This window comes from Humulus lupulus, chromosome 8 (assembly GCF_963169125.1).
Source record: "Humulus lupulus chromosome 8, drHumLupu1.1, whole genome shotgun sequence".
NCBI classification, from domain to species: domain Eukaryota; kingdom Viridiplantae; phylum Streptophyta; class Magnoliopsida; order Rosales; family Cannabaceae; genus Humulus; species Humulus lupulus.
The window spans coordinates 113,526,721-113,547,201 of NC_084800.1; the positions used below are offsets into that span (position 1 = coordinate 113,526,721).

The 20,481-nt window shown below is 35.6% G+C and overlaps 2 protein-coding genes and 1 long non-coding RNA gene across 4 annotated transcripts; 1 reads left to right on the forward strand and 2 right to left on the reverse strand.

Annotated features, from left to right (window-relative positions):
- Nucleotides 1-381: 381 nt before the first annotated feature.
- On the reverse strand, nucleotides 382-1,705 carry LOC133794017 (regulatory-associated protein of TOR 1-like). Of its 2 annotated transcripts, none has more exons than XM_062231205.1 (4): nucleotides 1,328-1,705; nucleotides 1,086-1,244; nucleotides 874-990; nucleotides 382-727 (listed from the first exon to the last, which is right to left on the reverse strand). In XM_062231205.1, the coding sequence occupies exons 1-4, from the start codon at nucleotides 1,397-1,399 to the stop codon at nucleotides 566-568; spliced, it is 510 nt and encodes a 169-aa protein (XP_062087189.1). In that variant the 5' UTR covers nucleotides 1,400-1,705; the 3' UTR covers nucleotides 382-565. The 2 variants fall into 2 exon arrangements, with proteins under 2 accessions (XP_062087189.1, XP_062087190.1); XM_062231206.1 differs by having other exon boundaries at nucleotides 645-704.
- Nucleotides 1,706-10,541: 8,836 nt separating this feature from the next.
- Nucleotides 10,542-13,518, forward strand: LOC133795956 (uncharacterized). Its single transcript, XM_062233440.1, has 5 exons — nucleotides 10,542-10,569; nucleotides 11,162-11,297; nucleotides 11,376-12,197; nucleotides 12,285-12,474; nucleotides 12,607-13,518. The coding sequence occupies exons 1-5, from the start codon at nucleotides 10,542-10,544 to the stop codon at nucleotides 13,516-13,518; spliced, it is 2,088 nt and encodes a 695-aa protein (XP_062089424.1).
- A 288-nt stretch (nucleotides 13,519-13,806) lies between these two features.
- LOC133798333 (uncharacterized) lies at nucleotides 13,807-20,076 on the reverse strand. Its single transcript, XR_009875827.1, has 4 exons — nucleotides 19,827-20,076; nucleotides 15,727-15,873; nucleotides 14,290-14,348; nucleotides 13,807-14,036 (listed from the first exon to the last, which is right to left on the reverse strand). It is a non-coding gene; the product is annotated as an uncharacterized LOC133798333 (long non-coding RNA).
- Between the last annotated feature and the right edge of the window lie 405 nt (nucleotides 20,077-20,481).

Here is a 20,481-nt window from a genome sequence, read left to right on the forward strand (position 1 = left end):
TAACTAAAGAACTAGTCCTTGGTCCCAAAAATCTATCAGCAACTGTAAATTCCATCAGAAAATAAAACCAAGCAAAATCTGATAGTTACACAATGCACCCATCAGAAACTGATCACAAATTTGAAAGAAGAAATAAAAACTAATAATGAGATAAGCACAAATCCAAACGCTTGAAGAAAGCCTAAAGGATTGACATGGTCAAAATATGGTTATATAATGTAAGCAGAATCCACAGACGACATTATAATGAATGTATGTCTTAAGTATGGAAATATATACATTTGTACAAGTACATAAAATATAATACAGTCTCATAGCATGCTAATCATGCACAGTACACTACAGTATCACTAATCAAGCTAATCAAAAGGTACTGCCATTTCTAACTTCCTACAGCTTTAAACAAACAGCACAGCTAAAAGACTTTCAGTTGACAAACTAAAAATAACTAGGAAGCAGCCAATATGGAATAAACACCACAAGGCAAAACCAGAAAACAGCATGATCTCAAATAAAGATGCATAAACGCGATAGGCGATCCTAACAGACGAACAAGGAAAGAAGCTCACCATCTCAAAGCCATCTTAATAGGTGTTGTGAGACAAGACGTAAACACATCTGTAGGAAATTCAGCACTTTGTGAAAGAGTCTCATGTGCTTCACATGCTCCAAGTAGAATGCAATCCCTTGTGGATCCAGAGGAGCTAGAAGCAACCCAATCATGAAGCTGCCAAACCATCAAATCAAGTCACTATATATACAAATATATTTATATATAAATATCTGAATTACAGATAATGAATTCATGTCACGTAGCAACTTAATTATCAATACATATATCAATTCTTTATACGTTTTGAGTTAAAGCTTTACCTCAATAAAAGCATTCACAATATTCCCAGCCGCAGAGCAATCAAAAACATATATGGAGGGTGTCTTCAACCAGGAATCAAGGTCACTGATTGGCAAAGGGATATACTGTGTATAACTCTGCAGTACCAATAACATTGGTGAGAAACCAAGCAAGACTCTAGTGATTGACCTTAAATTAAACCACATAAAAGAGTTTCAAAGAAATAGAAGACCTTATTGAAAACCCAAATTTCACCACTAGAAGTCAGCTTAGGCACACCATGGCCATTATAATGAAATAGGACCCTCTCAGACTTGGCATATCGGCGACATGTATTACATAGTTTCTTCACTTCATCCACAGTAGGATCAGGCTGGACCTTATATCGTGCCTGCTCAAAGATTTTCAAAGGTAAATAAAATTCAATCTATGACAATATTATATGAACTCTGTACAAGCCAATAATATCCTCACCCTTGGTTGCCACCTTTCATACTGAGCACTCAAATTTTTCCCAATTTTTTTAAGAGCTTTCTGCAGTGCCATTGAAAAAGGATCTACAAGCAAAGGATTACAAAAACTAGTAGTTATTCTACTCACAATTTGGCACAACCAATGTTATATATCAATTGAATTTCAAATTGATGAAGGTACATCACAGAACCCCATTTCAACAAACAATTAAGAGAAATAAATGAAATTAGTTGAAAAGATAAGAGTAAACTCATCTTTAGGTCACCATTTCGAGACTAAACCACTATCTGATGGACCGATGGGAAGACAAGCCTCAAAATGCTCATGCCGAAATTCACACAAAACCACTGTTTGAGGAAAATAAGCCATACTCGTGGTAGTGGCAATCGTGCCTTTGTCATAACTACTACTAGCAGTCTCTGAATCCATTCTCTGCGAACTTAGATCAACATCATCATGGCTCGAAACGTACTCTTCTTCCAACTATTTCGAAACAACCGCCACCGAAGATTGCGAAAACCTGGAGGCCATCAAATCCCCCAATGACATTCAAATCGAAAAAGGCCTCAATAAACAGAACCAACAGCTCAAGAAGAGATCAATCAACCCTTCCCTAATTGAGAAACCATAACTAAAAATAATTCAACCGATGAACACCAGAACGCCAGAAAGATTCAAGAAGAAAAAAGAAATGGAATACAAGAATGATTTAGTTGTCAACGAAGCCGCTGAACCAGCGGTGCATGGAGAGTCGTCTAATGAAAGAGAGAGAATCCAGCTCGAGAAACCCTAGAAAGCCCAACAGACTTCTCTGAAAATCCTAGGTCGGGAGGAAGAAGATTTGAGCAAAATAGGATTTTGTCAAAGAAGAGGAAACCAGAGAAAGAAAGATTGGGAAAAAAGAAGAGAGAGAGAGTATATGCGGGGAATTGACTTCGAAGACGTAGCCGAAGAAGAAAACAGGGATTGAAGGAAACAGGGAAAATAATAAAACAATGTAATTAAAAAAGAAATAGCTGGGAAAAAATATAACTTTTACAAGTTATAGGCGGGCACCCAAAATAATTTACCGCCATTTTTTCCTTTTACCACATATAAGTATACCATAATACTTTTTCAGTACTATTATATTTTTATGTTATGAAAAGGGATATTTGGTGTAGTGCAAGGGCTGGTGAAATGGACCCGCATGTGTAAAGGCTAAGTTGTTGGCTTTGATATCTGAAGTAAGAAAATACTCTGTATAGTATTTTCCAAGACTTGACTTATGAGCGATACCATGGAGGTATTTAATCCCTTTATGCCTGTGGAAGAGGTGGAAAAAACCTATATTCTTGTGGCTTGGGTTGGTCCTGAAGTCGAAGAGATAATGCACTTCATGAGGAGTGGGTGGATCCCAACCTTGCAGGAAGTAAAGGATGTATAGAGCGGACAACGCCTGAATCCCATTAGGAGCAATCTGGAAAGGAGAGACGTTGAAGTAGTTCGCTACTAATCGAAAGAAAGAATGCAGCAGGATGGTAGCTCCTGCGAATACGTGATACCTAGACCAGGCATAGTATGGTCTGCCAAGCTTGTTGGCTCTCTGATGAGGGCGCAGACATATTACGTTAACCCCTTTCAGGGCCGAGGCTTGAATGTGTTTGTCGAACATGCAGGGGTTAAGTTTGGAGGGTTTGGTTGTAAACCAAGAGGGTATTTCTTCTCCTTCTTTTCTTGGTTTTTGAACGGCTAATCGTTGGATCTCGGTGATAAATTTCTGAGTGATTTTTCTCTGAGGCTTGCTGGGTTTTTGTGTCTGGCGGGGTGGCCTTGAAGAAGCCGCAGTTCAGACTTCACTGCATTCCACTACCTTCTGTGTGGCCCTGCAAGCCACCTGAGGGTCTTGGTCCTAAGGAAGTCTATTGGATTTCTTCACCCTCATTTCTGAATGTTCAGCCTGTTGATTGAGAAACTGTTCTTCGTGGAGGAAATACAAGGATGATCGAGGAAGGATCTTTTTAAGATGGCGAAGACGATCCTCGGGGGTGCGACTGCTAGGAGACTTCGATGAAGAGTCACTGCTTTGAGGAGTATCGCTCGATTGCGGAATGGAAGTGTCAGAATTTGTATGGTTGTCACCTCCCCTATAGTCGAAGTGATTCATCTACAAAATATAAATAAGGGGAGGTGAGCAACCAAACAGGCATAAATCAATTGTTTTAGCATAAAAATGTTTATTTTTATTACTTAGATAAATATTCATCTAAGTGGTGAAAATATAATGTGCATAAGGGAAAAAAGAACTTTTGTGCTTAAAAGTGCTTAAAGTGTCGAGGAGTTAAGCCTGCTGTCCGATCGGATGGCATGTGGTGCCCGAGCGGCTGGGCGTGCCATCCGAACGGCTGTGTGCGCATCCATGCAGGTGAATGGCGTCCAAGCCAAGGCATCCGAGCGGAGGCGTCCGTGTCCGATTGGTGTGCGTGCGTCCGATCGGTTAGGGAGGCACCCGAGGAGCACCAAAGTGTCAAGGCGTCCGAGAAGCTGTGTGCATGTCCGAGGAGCGCAGCAAGCATGCGTGTGGTGTCCGATCGGTGCACCTTGATTGCGCCGAGGCATCCAAGGGGGTACGCCAAGACGTCCGAGGAGCTGTGCGTGCATCCGATCGGTTAGGGAGGCACCCGAGGAGCACCAAAGTGTCGAGGCATCCGGGCAGCTGTGTGCATGTCCGAAGAGCATCAAGGCATCCGAGTGGAATCAAGGTGACTGATCGGTGGGCATAAAAATTCAAGACTAAATCTTTTGTGTCCGAGCAGCCATGGGCATTTCCGAGCATTCAAGCATAAAAAAAACCATGGCCGATCGGCCATGAATACTTTTCCCTGAACCCATTTCGAAAAAGCTTAAAACCCAAAGAGCACAAACACTTTTCCTCACTCAAAATACACAACAACAAGATCAAAATGAGGGATTTGAAAGATTTCAAAAGTTCTAGAGACCCTATCTATCATCAAATATCCTTAAACCCATATATGCAATTTAGGTTGAAAAATTCATTTTTCTTCAAATTTCTATGAAAATGATGACAAAATTGAGTTACCCACAACCTAAACAACATCAAAACAGCCACAGTACACATTATATATCAAATATTCATACACAAATTCAATGGAGTATATCTTATGGGGGTTTCGACCTACACACTTTTTCTTATGTTTTGAGGTAAAACACACATAAATGGAGATGATGAAGAAGACTTACCCAAATATATCTTGAAGAGGTTTTAATTTCTTGAAGAACCCTTGGATTTGCTTGAGGAAATTGGAGCTTTTCTTGAAATCCTTGAAGCTTTCGGCCAAGAGGAGAGATTTTGGGGTACACGGCCAAGAGACAAAAAAGATGAGGGAATGAGGAGTTTTGTGAGCTTTTTTTATCTTCCTTTTTTGCTTATGAAATTATGAGCATTTAGCGGTCTATATAAAGGGAAAAAGTGAAAATTGTCCCTTATTCTTAGACTCTTGGAATTCCCTTGAGTATATTTTCTCCCCACGATTAAGAGCAGTTAATTACAGTGATCGTGGTCTGCTATGGCGTCGTGGTATGTTGCATAGGCAGGAAAATGTACAGTTAGATTTTTTTATTGTGCCGTCAGCAGTGAAGAAAAAAGTTTATTATGTGAGAATATCATATAATAAACTTGGGGGGCAAATGTTATCCCCAAAAATTTGAAAACGATGACGTGGCAATAGAAGTGACAAATGGCAAGGAATGGCTGGGTGATCTGGCTTAGGAGCGATCTGGTAGACCGGTGAAGATTTTTGACTGACCAGTCAAGTGTCATGACTGACCAGTCATGCGCTTGACCGACCAGTCATGCGCTTGTCCAGCCAGTCAGGTGCTTGTCCAGCCAGTCAGGTGCTTGTCTGACCGGTTAGGTGCTTGTCAACTAGTCAAGTGTTTGGCCGACCGAACATGTGTTTGGGCGACCAGTCACTTGGCTAGGCCGACCAGTGAGAATGTGGCCGGCCAGTGAAGGGTTTTGGCCCTTCAGATTCCCTCCTGGGTGATGTGGACCGACTAAACAGGACAGTGCTACGCAAAAGATCCCAATAACGGCTTCAACAAGATTAGGTCATACCTGCCCGGGAATCTCTCATTTTATCCCGAAGAAGTAGTGTATTGTTGTATTTGGAATATTATTATTAATTAAGTATAGTGAGAATAACAAAATATCCCGATTATGGGGGACTTCATTTGTATGATCCTTAGCCTATAAATACACAACTCATGGCATCATAAAAGGGATTCTAATTTTCCAGAGAGAGAATATTTGTATATTGAGAGAAATATTGTATTCTTTTAATCTACACTAAAGAAACTCAGTTGACTCAGGTTCATCTGATCTTGAGTGTAGATTCATAATCAAAACTCTAAGTGGACTAGGCTATTACCAACGCATTGGGGCTGAACCACTATAAAAATTGTCTATGTCGTATTTTTCTCTTGAAGGCTTTTTGTCGTTTTGACGTCTACACGTCGTTGGCCAAAAACGCGGTCAACACATTGAGTATTCACTTATAATATTGTATGTTTTAAAAACACAATTATTTTACATTTTTTTTCTCTATTTTCTAATTTACTTGTCTTTTATAGTTTATTTAGTTACTATTTATTTGATTGGAAATAAATGGCTGTCCTTTCTTTCTTTTTTGTGACTTAAAGAATTAATTAACGCAATTGTTTTTAGATATGTTAATGTTATTTAATTGTAGAAAAATAATATAGTTTAAAATTTCATATTTATTTTATTTTCAGGGGTTTATTTTCTGTTTATTGCATTAGAAAATTAATAATAATAATTTTAATTAAGTTATTGTAAAAATAAATAATACGTAGGGATTTGAGAGGTTTTTTTTACCTTCATGTGGTGGTTGTTATGAAGAGTTTTCAATTTGGATGTAGTCGTTAGAACAACTAATGGAGAAGATAGCATTTTGAGAAAACAACAACACAAACAATATAATTAATAATTGCAAAAAAAAAAAAAAAAAAAGAACTAAAAGACTTGCACAAGATGAAAATTTTGTCCTCCAAATGGTTGATGGTGTACATTCCACAATCTCTACTGCAAAATCGTTTCAAATTAATTTATTGAGTTTAAAAATAATATAATATTTTTTATAAATAATAAATGAAACTAGAATACACATTTTATCTTCTTTTGGACAGAGGGACTTTGTTTGAATAGGTGATGCCACGTGAAATCCTAAGCATTGTGGCCTTTTTGCAACTGTAGCAACTCGAGCTGCATGGAGTGATACAACAAAGATGGAAAAACCCTCGACCACGACTTTATCATTTAGTCTATTTCTTTGTCATTCACCATCGTCAAGTCTAAATCACATATGGTGAGGGTCCTAACTGTAATCGAAGCCCCAACTAGAACCCAATGGTTGCCTTTTATGTTCAGGCAGAAGTATAAATCATTAGCTCCCTTCCACAGTGCAAGAAATTGGTCTTCAATGCCGGTGATGTACTCTAGTATATCCTTATCCCACAAACTTTTGATTCCTCTTTTTGGCTACCTCTGCCTAACCAATGACCTCCTATGAGAACAATGTATGAGTATGCACCCATTAAGACGATTCATATGGGGCATGAAGTGACGTCGCCTACATAATAAGCTCAAGGCCGCATCAATGTGCTACAAAATACCAAAATAAAGTTTTAAGCTATGTCATGTTTTATAAAATGATTTTTTTACGAAAACATATATTATTTATTGAATTCCAAAGCCTACTCCTAATAGTCTTTGATTGGGAAAACTAGGCCAGACTCACATCACCTATTTTAACATTTCAACTTACTATTATTGATGTCCCTCATCAGCCACCGAGCAAACATTCTTTTTATTTTTCTACCAAGCATCTACAACTAGTAGAGAACTAAAGGCCCTTTTGCACTCAGGCATATATGTTTGATGTCTGGGTCAGTGTAGATGTCAAATTTCGCAGGGGCATCACTACAAGAAAAAATGCTTTTAATAAGACCAAAAATGTGTTATCAAAACATACCATAACACTTTTTGATGTGTTAAGACCGACTATGTTATCGTAGGCCAGGGTACTTTACATAACACTTCATCATTGTTATACAGATGTGTTATTATACTGTCAACGATAACACACTTTCTGTGTTATTTTAATAAATAGATAAGTGTTTAATTATATTATTTATAGTTGATTATATAACACATTTCAATACTTATAAATTTGTGTTATACTACACTTAAGTATAACACATTTTTTGTGTTATACTACACTTTAGTATAACACATTTTTTGTGTTATATAATAAAGTTTGCATAACAAAATTCTTTACTTATAAAATGTGTTATTGTAATAGATATTATAACACATTTTTCATATTATTTTAATATTTAGATAAGTTTAAATTCTTATTATATATTCATTTATATAACACTAATTTATTCTATTATATTTTTTTTATTTATGTAATTAAAATTACCTTTCTAATATATACTAGCATCATCAAATGAACTTGATTTTCAAATAACAAAAAGTAAAAACATTCAACATTGTATTAACAATCAACAAATTAGTTTAAAACATTCAACACTATCATCAACAACAAAATGTTCTTTAAGTATTCAAGTAGTCTTAAATATTCAACTTATTGAAAATTTACTACTTTCAACACAAAATATTCTACAGCTGCCCAACACAAAGCCTTCAAAATTAAGTATCATTTTCTATTTCGCTTGTCACATCTGCAAAATAAACAAGGAAATATTTTATTGTTATTATCTAGCATCACAAATTACTTCAAGAAAAATGCTATGGAAATTATTTCCAAGAGAGGACACCACATACAAAATAATGAATTCACAACTACACCAAAGCAAACAAAGAAACCAAACACTAAATTATAAGACATTGGTTCTTTTTTGAGTATGAAAATGTACCTCTTGTACAATAGCAGATAGTATGCAATACCTGCCCAAGCAGTTTCAGCAAATACACCGGCTGATCGATTCAATTCTAAAGTTAACGGTAACACTCGAAGCAATCTGGGAACATATTGGAGTAAGACAATGAAAAACAATGCTTGTTTTGTAGGAGGAACATCTGACCCGTCAGACTGCTGAAAATATCTTAAGACCACTATCTGCAGAGATAAAAAATAGATAAGGAGTCAGAAATCAAGACCTCCACCTTCGTAGTCATTTTAGAATAGAAAAATCTTAACAATTAAAGAACTATCAACAATGCAAAGTTTCAATAAAATAATAGTTGAAGGATCCATGAAGTTGGGTTAACAGAGGTGGAAAGAAAATTTAACATCAATTGAATGCAGAAACTTCTCCATACCCAGATTACTATTTAGCTAGGAAAATAATGAGTACTAAAAAAAAAATTTACAGAAAAATATAGGTACTTGCAAAGATGATGACAGCTAAGTAATGTAACTCAAGTAATAAGAACTAAGCATACCTGCAAAAATGACAGAAACTTCTTTACTAGACAAATAAAATTCGATATGTGTGCGTGTAATTGATTACATATTTCAGATGCATGTACTATTAACAATGACATTTAGCTAAAAAGAAAATTAACCGCTCCAGTAGTTCTTTCATAAAAAATATCCAGAATTAAATTTGATGCCCCTGTTCCAAATAATTGATCAATTTAAAACTTTACAACAATCTACAGATGGAGACAATATCTAAAAAGGGGGAAAATCTATGAAGATGATGATGATATGGATTCTACTTGATCTCATAATTATTGGTAAAACATAGTTTTTTTCTTTGTTTTCAAGTGCAAGCAGGAAATGATTATGGGCTAAATTTTTTAAAAGGCCATACTAAAGGCAATAAAATGCAGCCTCACCCCTAAAAATGCCAACAGAGAAGCCCATATACTAAACTATTTCAGAGAAAAAAACTCGTATTGGTTCTTACATTAGAATTCATGTTTTCTTTTCCAATAATAGAGCTTGACAATCAAAAATTACACAGAACTTTGGCTCTAGAACTAGCAAGAACTATATATTTTTATTTTATACACAGAAATACATGTACAAGAGAAATGACTTAATAAAATTTAGACATGAAGACTGGTAGCAAACACATAAGGAACTCTGAAGTAATATACAGAAAATAGATAACAAAATTAGATGCAAAATGAACAATAAAAGGCAACAACTAAGAGAAAAATGGGCCCAAAAAAACTGAAGTGATCTTCAAACCTGTGGTAAGGGTAGCACAGCTAAAAAATCAACAATGACTTTAGTCCTTCAGAACCCTTTATCATCCCTTTTTTAAATGATCTAGGCATTGTATCCCTAGCATGCTGAGAACCACCTATTCCGTCAATATTAAATCCACACTTTCTCCCTCCTGTATCAGATGGTGATGATAATCTAGAGTCCAAGTCGTCTAACCTGTAAAATAAACAAACAGTGCAGGGAAACAGAATATTAGACCCCTTTCATATAATATTTAAAAAACACTAAAAAAAACACCAACTTCAACCCCATTTCTCAAAGAAAGGAAGGAGTAGACATGATATCAAAACTAAAATATCCTGTCGACAAAAGATAAAAGCTTTTTATAGCTTTTATGTACTAGCTCAGCTTCAAAAACTTGTCGCTAGCTAAGTAATCTGCACTGTTAATACCATATATAACAACATATTTTCAAAGTATAGGAAGTTTTGCCTCCCCAAATACTGATTAAGAGATGTGTAGGTCAGAAAATGTTTAAGTTGTAAATGATCTACGTATCTATGTACATAACATGTATTACTAAGGTAAATTTGGAAAAGATCTGAGTACTAAAAGCCATATTATAAACATAAATCCTTTCTTATAACTTTCATAGACAAGTTGTACTATAAAACCAAACCATGAAAATATTCCAACAATCTCTTTGGTGGTCTTATCTGATCATAACTGGTTTCTCTGCCAAAGCTAGCTAGCTCATGTTTAGAAATCATTTATATAAGAAAGAAAAAAAACCCATTCCCGACAATTTTAAGTTACTGTTGTGACTATGTAAATATATATGATCTATTAACTACTTGAAAGTCCTACTCATTTAATAAGCAAGAGTTTTCAAATACCTATGTTTTCTAGTTTAGTTAAGCTTAAACATGAGAACTTTTGGTAATTAAAATATATTTGTTGTAATAGATTAATATACAGTTCTAGCTATGGAAACACCAGAGTTTCCTCCCACAAGTATGTACTAATTCAGCTACATAAGCTGTAAAGCATTCTAATCTATACATACCCATGTAATTCTATGTGTATATATATATGAGCCACACATACTAAGTAATGATGGCCCTATTGCCTAGTAATACAAGTTTTATTTCCCTTGTTTTGGAAATGCTTTGCACATCTCGTCAATCTTTAAACTTTCCTAGTTTTGTTATCTCTGTAATAACTAAAAGGAAAGCAAAGCTCTTAAGAAATATTCCTCAGAATATGAGCCATGAAAATGGCTACTACTAGTTCTATAATGCTATAATCAAAATCAAATCATGCATTGGCATGATGACACTACTAGAATCAGAGTCAAATTATACATTGGTATGATTTAAGTTATGAGACTCAAATATCAAGAGTGTTGGTGATCAAATTCAGTGTCTACTATAAAAAAATAAAATAAAATGCTCAACCCAAATCTCCAAAATGATTTAACATTTCAAATAATTAATTACCAACTATAACATTGACATTAACCAAAAGGGTATCCAAAATATGTGATTCCCTAAAATATCACAACAATAGTGAATAAAATTTTCCTTTCATTTTAAACACATCTCAGCCACTGTAATCTTAATCCTTTCAAGATTACAGTGGCTGCAACAGGGTGATGCTAATACTCGGCTGTTTCATCGAAGCCTTCAGAGTAGGAGGAAGCAAAATACTGTTTTGGCTCTTCGTGACACATCTGGGAATTGGTAGGATACAACTGAAGGAGTTCAAAAAGCTTTTATTGATTATTATACTCTATTGTTGGGTGATAAAGTGCATAATAGGATTAAGGTCAAAGCTAATATCATTGAGGAAGGTCTGATTCTTTCTTATAGTGATATTCAGACTTTGCTTCAGCCTTTTGAGAAGGAAGAGGTTCGTGAAGCTATTTTTAGTATCCCTCATGCTAAAGCTCTGGGTTCGGATGGTTTTAATAGTGCTTTCTTTCAAAAGCATTGGGATCTTATTGGTGATGAGGTTAGTGGTGCTATTCTTTCTTTCTTAGAGAATGGTAAGTTGTTAAAGGAACTTAATGCAACCATTATCACTCTTATTCCTAAAGTTGTTTGTCCTGAACATGTTAGTGATTTTCAGCCTATTTCTTGTTGTAATACCTTATATAAGGTGATTTCGAAGCTTCTTTACAGTAGGTTGAGGGAGGTGTTGCATTCTTTAGTTGCTGAAACGCAGAGTGGTTTTATTAAAGGTAGATCCATTGGTCAAAATGTGTTGATCTGTCAGGATTTGTTAAAGCATTATGGGAGAAGAAATTGCAAACCAAGTTGTATAATGAAGATGGATATTAGGAAGGCGTTCGATACCTTGGATTGGGATTTTCTAGAGGAAATGATGAAGGCTTTCGGCTTTCCTAGTAAAATCTTACAACTGATCATGGTGTGTGTGAAAACTCCCAAATTCTCACTTATGATTAATGGTAATCTTCATGGTTTTTTTAGTTCTAATCGGGGTTTGAGACAAGGTGACCCGATTTCACCGTTACTCTTTGTGCTGTGTATGGAGTATTTGAATAGAATATTGAAGAAGGTGTCTAGGAATGAGAAATTTAGATTCCATGATAGATGTGAAGATTTTCAACTCACTCATATGTGTTTTGCTGACGATGTTATTCTTTTTACTCATGGCGATTTCATTTCCATTTATTTGATCTTGTAAGACTTTGAATTATTTTCTAGGTCTTCGGGGCTTCAAATTAATTCTACCAAAACAGAGATTATCTGTAGAGGTATGGAGGAAGAAGTGGTTCAAAGGGTGATTCAGGTATCTAAATTTAAAGAAGGGAAATTTCCTTTTAAGTATCTTGGTATTCCTATTAATGCCAAGGGTATTTCAGCCAGAGATTGTGATACTCTTATTGATAAGATGGTCTCTAGAATTAAAAATTGGAATTGGAAGCATTTATCTTTTGCTGCTCGTTTAGTTCTAATTAACTCAGTTCTGGTCTCTTTACACTCATATTGCGCTCAAATTATTATTTTGCCTAGGCAGATTTTTTAGAGAGTGAATGCTATATGCAGGGCTTTCTTATGGAAAGGAGTTTCAGATTATGATGGAGCTGGTAATGTGGCCTTGGAGGATGTGTGCAAGAGTAAAGATCAAGGGGGTTTGACTATAAAGGACGTTGAGATGTGGAATATTGCTGCTATAGGTCAGTATGCTTGGGCAGTGGCTAAGAATAAAGAGAGTCTCTGGGTTAAATGGGTTCATTCTGTTTATCTTAAAGACTTATCTTGGTGGGATTATGAGGCTTCAGTTAATACTAGCTGGCAGTGGAGGAAAATAGTGGCTGTGAAGAATAAGTTGAAGAGTGTTTTTACTTTTCAATCTTTCTGTGAATTTGATTACAGTATCAACAAGGTTTATTGGAAATTGAAAAGGTATGATTACTCAGTGAAGCTGTCTTGGACTCGTGTTGTTTGGAGTGAGGAAAATATTCCTAAGCACTCTTTTATCATTTGGCTTGCTTACATTAATCGTCTTAGGACCAGGAGAAGGCTTTATCAGTTTGGAGTTATTGAGGATTCTTCCTGTTTGATCTGTGGGCAGGGGGAAGAAGATATAAACCATATCTTTTTTTGCTGCTATTATAGTAGAAATTGTTTGACTCAAATCCTAAATTGGTTAGGGTGGCATATAAATGCTAGTCATTTGAATGGTTTGATTAGATGGTTGACTAATGCTAAAGGAATTTCTCAGACCAGGAAAGGTGTGTTCTCCATGGCTTTGGCTGCTTTGGTTTACCAAATTTGGAAGGTGAGGAATATTGTTCTTTGGGAGTATAAAGTTGTGAATTTGCAATGTACAGTTAGACATATTAAAAGAGAAATTTTAGATAGAAGTCATATTTTTTTACACAGTAAAAAGATTACTGGTATAGATAGGAGATGGATTGGGTTGTTAATTGTATAGCTTTTTGAGTGTTTTGTTTGGCTGTCCTTTTAGGATAGTTGGAGGTTGTAATCTGTTTTGTTCAATGGAAGTTTTCTTACTTACCAAAAAAAAAAAAACACATCTCTCAGCAACCAAACTGTAGAAAGAAAGTCTTATGTTTAAAAGGAGCAACATATCAATTCAGTTGTGATTGACAACAATAAGTCGTGATTTGAAAGAAAAAAAAAATCTATCTACATCTTCGTTAATGAGACTCAAAGAAGACAAACAACAACAAAAATATAACCTAATTTAAATCAAACACAATGATCTAAGTTAAATTCTTATATATGGTTGCTTGTTTGTTCTTCAGCTCATGATTGTTCTTGGAGGATCACTTGCCTTTATCATAGGGACAACTATAAGTTGGAGATCATTAGCTCTAACTTGTAAATAGTTATTACAATCAGAGAAAGTAGCAGATACTTGGCAGCTATTCCTAAGTAGACATCAGCAGGTTTGTCTCATGCAACAAGATTTACTGCAGTTGCTCCCAACTGAAAAATGACAAATAAAAGACAACTTTTAGTTAATAGGAAAAAATATATATAAGATGCGATTTTAGTGAGTACAGATTCCTTTGATGCATTATATTCAATATAATTTTTCGTACAAAAATAAAAAATAAAAAAAGCATGCTATAAATTTGGTAGACAAGAAGGATTCACAAATTCCAAGAAAACAGCCTTTATATTACAGCTTTTGCACTCTGCGCTTTTATTTAACTCGAATAAAAGAGATGTTGGGTACCTTGTCCTTTCCCAGGGTAGCATAATGTTGTAGCCCATTGCACGAACCATCCTAGCAAACTGAACAAGAGGAAAATGATTAATTTTTAGTTATTCTCTATATAATAAAAATATTATTCACATGGTATTGAAATACAAATATTCTGGTTGCCTCCCAACTTTTTTAACAGCGACAAAATAAAGAAAAATACTCATCTACTGCTATAGTAACAATTATCAAGAGCTCATAATCTCTAGCACATATGAGCAGGAAGCCTTATGTTGCACATTGAAACAGAGGCCACAATCCACATATCTTAATGTATTTTCACAGAAAAGCAACCCCAATAGCATATTATTGGCATAATGTAGAATAAAATTTCTAATAAATGGTCTGAATACAAGCGGATTTACAGAAACATAGATAACAAAATTTAAAGCATTAAAGAGATCTGCCTTTGACCAAACACCTTAACTACAGCCACTATATAGCCAGAATAAACCCAGAAGAAAAACTGGTAGAAGCTATGAACTAGGCTCATGGAAAGTGGGAAAGAAAATAAGAATTTAGCAACAAGCTATTAAGTTATTTTCACCCTCATCATCAAATAATAATATCAAGATTGCCAAACAGATGCATACAACAATATCCTCTCCTGGACATGGGAATCAGATATCAATAGCAGATAGTAATACTGAGAAATATAGACTCATTGCCTGATATGAAACAAGAGATTTATTTTCAATTTTTCATTGATATATAATGTATGGCTGATGTTACATGTATATATCCATGTATATTATGTAGATCAAATGGTACCTAAAAAAAAATCAGGTGCTCCATTTGAGCAATTGTTTCAGTTCTTAATTTGTTTGGTCTTTGCTTACTCTTGTTATTATACGTTAGGTACTTCATTTATTCTTTACTTATTATGTTCTTTTTTTTTCTTTTGGATTAGTATTAGTTTTGGATTTGGAGTATAAGATTTTTCAAATATTTTCAGAGCAGTGGAATATCAAAATTATATGCAAGGTTCAACTTCTACATATAACAAGTTTTCCAGCAATTATTTTCTAACCAAATGAAAAGTTGCCATGAAAAGATATTGCATAAACAAAATGCAGCAACCTATTTGAAAACCTCCAACTATGCACTTTGCACATGCAATTGTGATTGCTGCAACAATCAGAGTGATTTTAACTAAGCACGAGGATAAAACATATAAACTTGTTGCAAGATCAGGTATGCAAAAATCAAATAATACTGGCATTAGATCTCAAAAAGACTTCAGATCAAGTTTACAGAGAGGATTCACATCATCCTATGGTGAGTTCTAGATTTAAGTGTGTCCATCTCTATTAACCAAACATGATACTTAAATAGCTGGATGGAGAATCATGAAATATATATGAGACAGAGACTAATAATTATGAACTTAAATATAACTATGCAAATTACCTTGATGATTCCCTCCAAGTAAGCATCATCTTATTGGCTCTTGTATCCATCTCACATTTATTCTGTGTTATTGAGAACACTTTGTAGCCTTCTCTTTAATACATCTATGCTATCAAAATTTATAAAAGCTATTCCTCCACAAAATTGCTGCAACAAAGGAAATTCATCTATGCTATCAAAATTTATTAAAGAACAACAACAAAAATCACAAGTTGCCTAAAATATCTTATACACAGTGATGTGCTTCTTACGAGTTAATTAGATATATAGGTGTAGAATGAAGAGCTGGATGAACAGCCACAAGCAACCAAACCCAAAACAGTCCTTCCCAAATCAAGATTATGGTATGTAGACATCATTATTGTAAGCAAGACCCAAAAACTGAAATCGTCAGAAAACACTCTAAAATCAAAAACCCAAATGTAAATTCTACTAGAACTCTCAGGAACCAATCACTAACGAGAAAGGAGCCAGAAGAAGACAAATGGGTAATGAAGAGAACTTGAGAAAAATAATGCACTTCCACAAAATAGTTCGTTGGCTTAGAAGCTTTCACTTTTAACATAGAACAAATGTTGGAGTTGCGATTGAGTGGATCCAAGTAGCCCACATAATTTTGCTTAATCCCAACTGGGTGCCAACAACACCTTTTCCCTTATCATACTTCTCATTACAGTAGCTGTCGATTTGTGAGTGAGAAAGTGAGAACTAGAAGAGAATGAGAGTGACCGAGAGAGAGTGTGAGGAAGAGGGAGAAGGGAGGCGCATGTATGTTTAGGGTTTATTTTCTCTTAACATATATGTATATATATAGTATAAAAAAATTATAATCACCGGTCTGGTTCGGTTTGAACCGGCAAGTATAATGCTGAGACCGGGACCAAACCACAGTGAAGGAAAATGGTCCGAAAAACCAGACAATCAGCGTCAGATTTTTTTGGTGCGGTCTCAGACGGTTTGGTCTGGATTGGTTGGGGTTTGGGACCTAGGTTTCTGTATTTCATGAACAGCCCTATTAATTAATAATTAGTAAAGAGATAAGCATACCTAGCAAAGGATAATGGCAATCCACCGAGAAGAAGCCCAACATCAAGTTCGGCTAGAGTCACTTTGTTTCTCTTTTACGATAGAAGACTTGCAGAGATAATTGGAACTTCTTATCCATCTCACCGCTACCATTATTCACTTCACTGCCATTTTCAGTCTCATTTCCACTCTTATTCTCTCCCACTCCACCATCTTCATCACCGTTCTCTTCTACTTCTCTCTTCCTTTCCTCATCTCCATCTTCATCCTCATCCTCATTTTCATTCTCGTTCTTACTCCCATTCCCATACCCATCCTCATTCACATTCTCATTTCCATCATCACTTCCATTTCGGCTCCCCATTTCTTCTCCACTCAAATCCCTATCAACAACCTTTTCCTCATCCTTCTCTTCTTCTTTTTTTTTCTTTCTTCTCCTCCAAATCCGATTTCAGAACCGGCTCTTCCTCGCTCTCCTTCAATTCCAACCTCGCAAGCTCCTGATTAATAGAAGCTCCGCTTACCTCCTCTTCCTTCTCCTTCTCGACCGCCCCATGACCGAGATCAAAAGTTTTAGGATCGAGATCACCATTGTTATTAGAAGAAGAAGAAGAGGAAGACGGTGGCTGATACTGAAACCCTAATTGGGTATCGCTTGAGGGATGGTCAGAAGTGTCTTAGAAAATTGTTTAGCGGTTTGGAAATAAAAAAGTAGAGGCAAATAAAAAAGTAAAAAGTAGAAGATAACATTACTAAGACGCGGGCTCCAAAATTTTGGTATCGCCAATTTTTTTCCCACCTATTATTTTATTATTTGATGTATCATAATACTTTTTCAATACTATTATATTCATATGTTATGGAAAGGGGTATTTGGTGTAGTGCATGTCTATTCCTCTTAAATTGTTTGCTTGTAACATTTCCAAGCTTGACAACAACAACACTGGGCATCTTAGGAACGCATACGACCAGGTGATAGTGAGACTAGAGGTACCATCTGTCTGATAATCAATAGGGAGGATTTTTTATTCTTTTTCTAAATTAGCCGCTTCAGGATGCTCTCGCACCAAAAGGAGAAGAATTTTCAACTTATCCATCATTAATAACTTATTACAAAGAATGGTCTTCTGTGTTCTATCAATCTTCTCGACCTTTGCTTCCAACCTCAAGAAATTAAGATCAGAAGCTCCTGGTGTAGTGGTCAGTGCTAGTGCAATGGCCTGGCCGTCTTCAGGGATATCCTTACAAAAAATTCGTACTTGTTTTGCAACCTTTGCCACTTTGGCAACACCCTTCTCCATATATCCTCAGGCTCTACTCGAACCTCTGGATGAGCCTTAACCGCAATTTTTAGTAGCCCATGGTATAAAGGGGTTGTTCTAAATACCAAGACATTATAGTAGGCATACTTAGAAGAGCAAAGCTTCAATAGTGACAAACAAACCAACTGCAGAAAAAACATTAGGTCAATTATTAGCCACATTAGTCTATCAAGCATGCCTAATTCAAAGTAATAAATAGAAAAGAAATACATTCCTCTTATTAAGAAGTAGCCCAACCTTAGTCAGTAAAAGGCCTTGGTGCTCAACCAATTCAGCATCGTAGGCACTCTGTTGCCCACCCTTGTGGCATACTCTCGCCCAATATCCTAAATAGCCTTGTAAATGCATAGGCAAAAGCCATAGACTAAGTACTTGGCTTCTTTCTATTTTTTGACCCCCTTTCTTAACTTATTAAAGTAATTTTGTTGCTACTTTAGCATGTCCTTATCTAACCCTTGAAATGTCCTTTCCCAACATAACATACCCCAAGGAAACTTGAAGAAGTACTTCAAGTCCTTCACGATCTTCAACATATCTCTCCATATGTTGGAAGTATCTTTGTAGGCATATAGTACACCTTCAACCAAGTAACATAGACCCAGCTTCAAAATATTATCAAAAACATCGCAATCCTTAAAAAGAAATCTCCAACTAAGAGAGTTTGGTGTTGTCCAAATCATTTAAATACTCCTTGATCAGCCGATCACTAGTCGGTTACTCACTGAGTTTAGTTGTCGATGGTGACTGGCTGAAATTAAGACCAGTCACCAATGCCAACTCAAGCACACCAAATCTACAGGCATGTGGCCCCAAAACAAAATGCAGCTCATTACATGACTTGGATTCAATCTTACACATTACCAATTGGTGCACTAAAACTCTAAAAATCTGTAACTCGGGGCAAGTGAAAAACTATTGGAAATGGGGCATCTTGGAAATTTCCATAGGACAAGAACTCTGAAATTTTCCCTTAATTACCTTCACTATAACACTTCCCCTGTAGGCCACACGACCTACGAAGTGATCCTTACACGAGATTATCAACTTCGGCATATGCACAAAATAATAAAAAGAAGAAAAAAGCAAATTAGCATATCACCATCGAAACCCATCAAATTATCATCGAAAACTATTGAGATCAAACAACAATTATAATTATAATACGGTACGAAAGCATTAAAAATCATCAAAACCGAATTGAAGATAATCGAAAAATTGACAAAATTTACATATAGATAATATGTAAAGGTATCAAAACCCATCAAAAAACCATAGCAAAAAAATTCTTGCAAATAATAATATGAGCATTGAAACACTATTGAAACTAATAAAAAAGCATCAAATCATAAACAATTACATTATGTTATATATAGCATTGAAACCTATCGAAACATACATTTTTATGAAACTATCACATTGTCATCAAAATCTATTAAATCCCAACTAAACCCCTCAAACGTCTCTGACTATTGGCATTCTTGCAACTATGATGCAAGCATCAGAACCAATCAAAACAAATCAAAAAGCATCGAAACAGTAGTATCAACTACATTATGTTAAGTATAGCATCAAAACCTATTGAAAACTATTGTGGACTATCAAATTTCATTGAAATAAATAAAAATATCATATATCATGATTAGGACAAGCCCATGAAATTCATGAAGTCAAACAATTAAACAATATATTGATTTAAAATGACCTAGATTATAATTCCAAACAACTAAAATATGAAACATTTCAACCACTAACCTTACAAATGACAAAGAAGGTGACCAATCGACGTGGGTCATTGGCGAAGGTGGAAAAGTCAATCGATGGTGGTCTTTCACGGTCGTTGAAGGGTGGCAATAACGTTGTTGGGTCTGTCGGAGTCGTGGATGGTGAACGCCTTCAACCGTGGTGGGTGGGTACGAGAATCTAAGAGAGAGGAAGGAATCCGAGAATGAAAGAGTGTGAGAGGAAAATATGGGAGGGGTATTTTTGTCATAGTCTTAAAAGATTGGTTTATTTTACCAAAAATTGCATTAAGAGAGACTTTTTTGAATTACACCCCCATTTAAAGAATAATTTCTCAAATTTCCCTTTATTAATTTATTGTATCAATTTCACTGAAATTCGACATACATATGATTTGAATTCCTCTAGAAGCTGGTGAATCTCAGCCGTCGGATTGGTGGGTTGTGACTAGATTTCATAGTTAACCCCTCCAGATCATGATGTATGGTGCTAGATCTTGTCCACACTAGTGAAGCACAGATGGACCACGAGCTCGTACAGTGATCCATTAGGTGCCTTTTTTGGTGTGTGGTGCTATACAGACCCCACTAACCACGACCGATACACACACAAATATATTTACTCCTCTCTCCCACGTATAATACATAATAGTGGGGTATGGTTTGTG

Coding starts and splice junctions, on each gene's coding strand:
- LOC133794017 (XM_062231205.1), bottom strand. CDS start 1,399: ATGGCACTGCAGAAAGCTCTTAAAAAAATTGGGAAAAATTTGAGTGCT. Junction 991..1,085: donor AAATTTGGGTTTTCAATAAG/GTCTTCTATTTC, acceptor TTGGTACTGCAG/AGTTATACACAGTATATCCC. Junction 728..873: donor TTGTGAATGCTTTTATTGAG/GTAAAGCTTTAA, acceptor ATGGTTTGGCAG/CTTCATGATTGGGTTGCTTC.
- LOC133795956 (XM_062233440.1), top strand. CDS start 10,542: ATGGAAACACCAGAGTTTCCTCCCACAA. Junction 10,570..11,161: donor ACCAGAGTTTCCTCCCACAA/GTATGTACTAAT, acceptor AACACATCTCAG/CCACTGTAATCTTAATCCTT. Junction 12,198..12,284: donor GATTTTCAACTCACTCATAT/GTGTTTTGCTGA, acceptor ATTATTTTCTAG/GTCTTCGGGGCTTCAAATTA.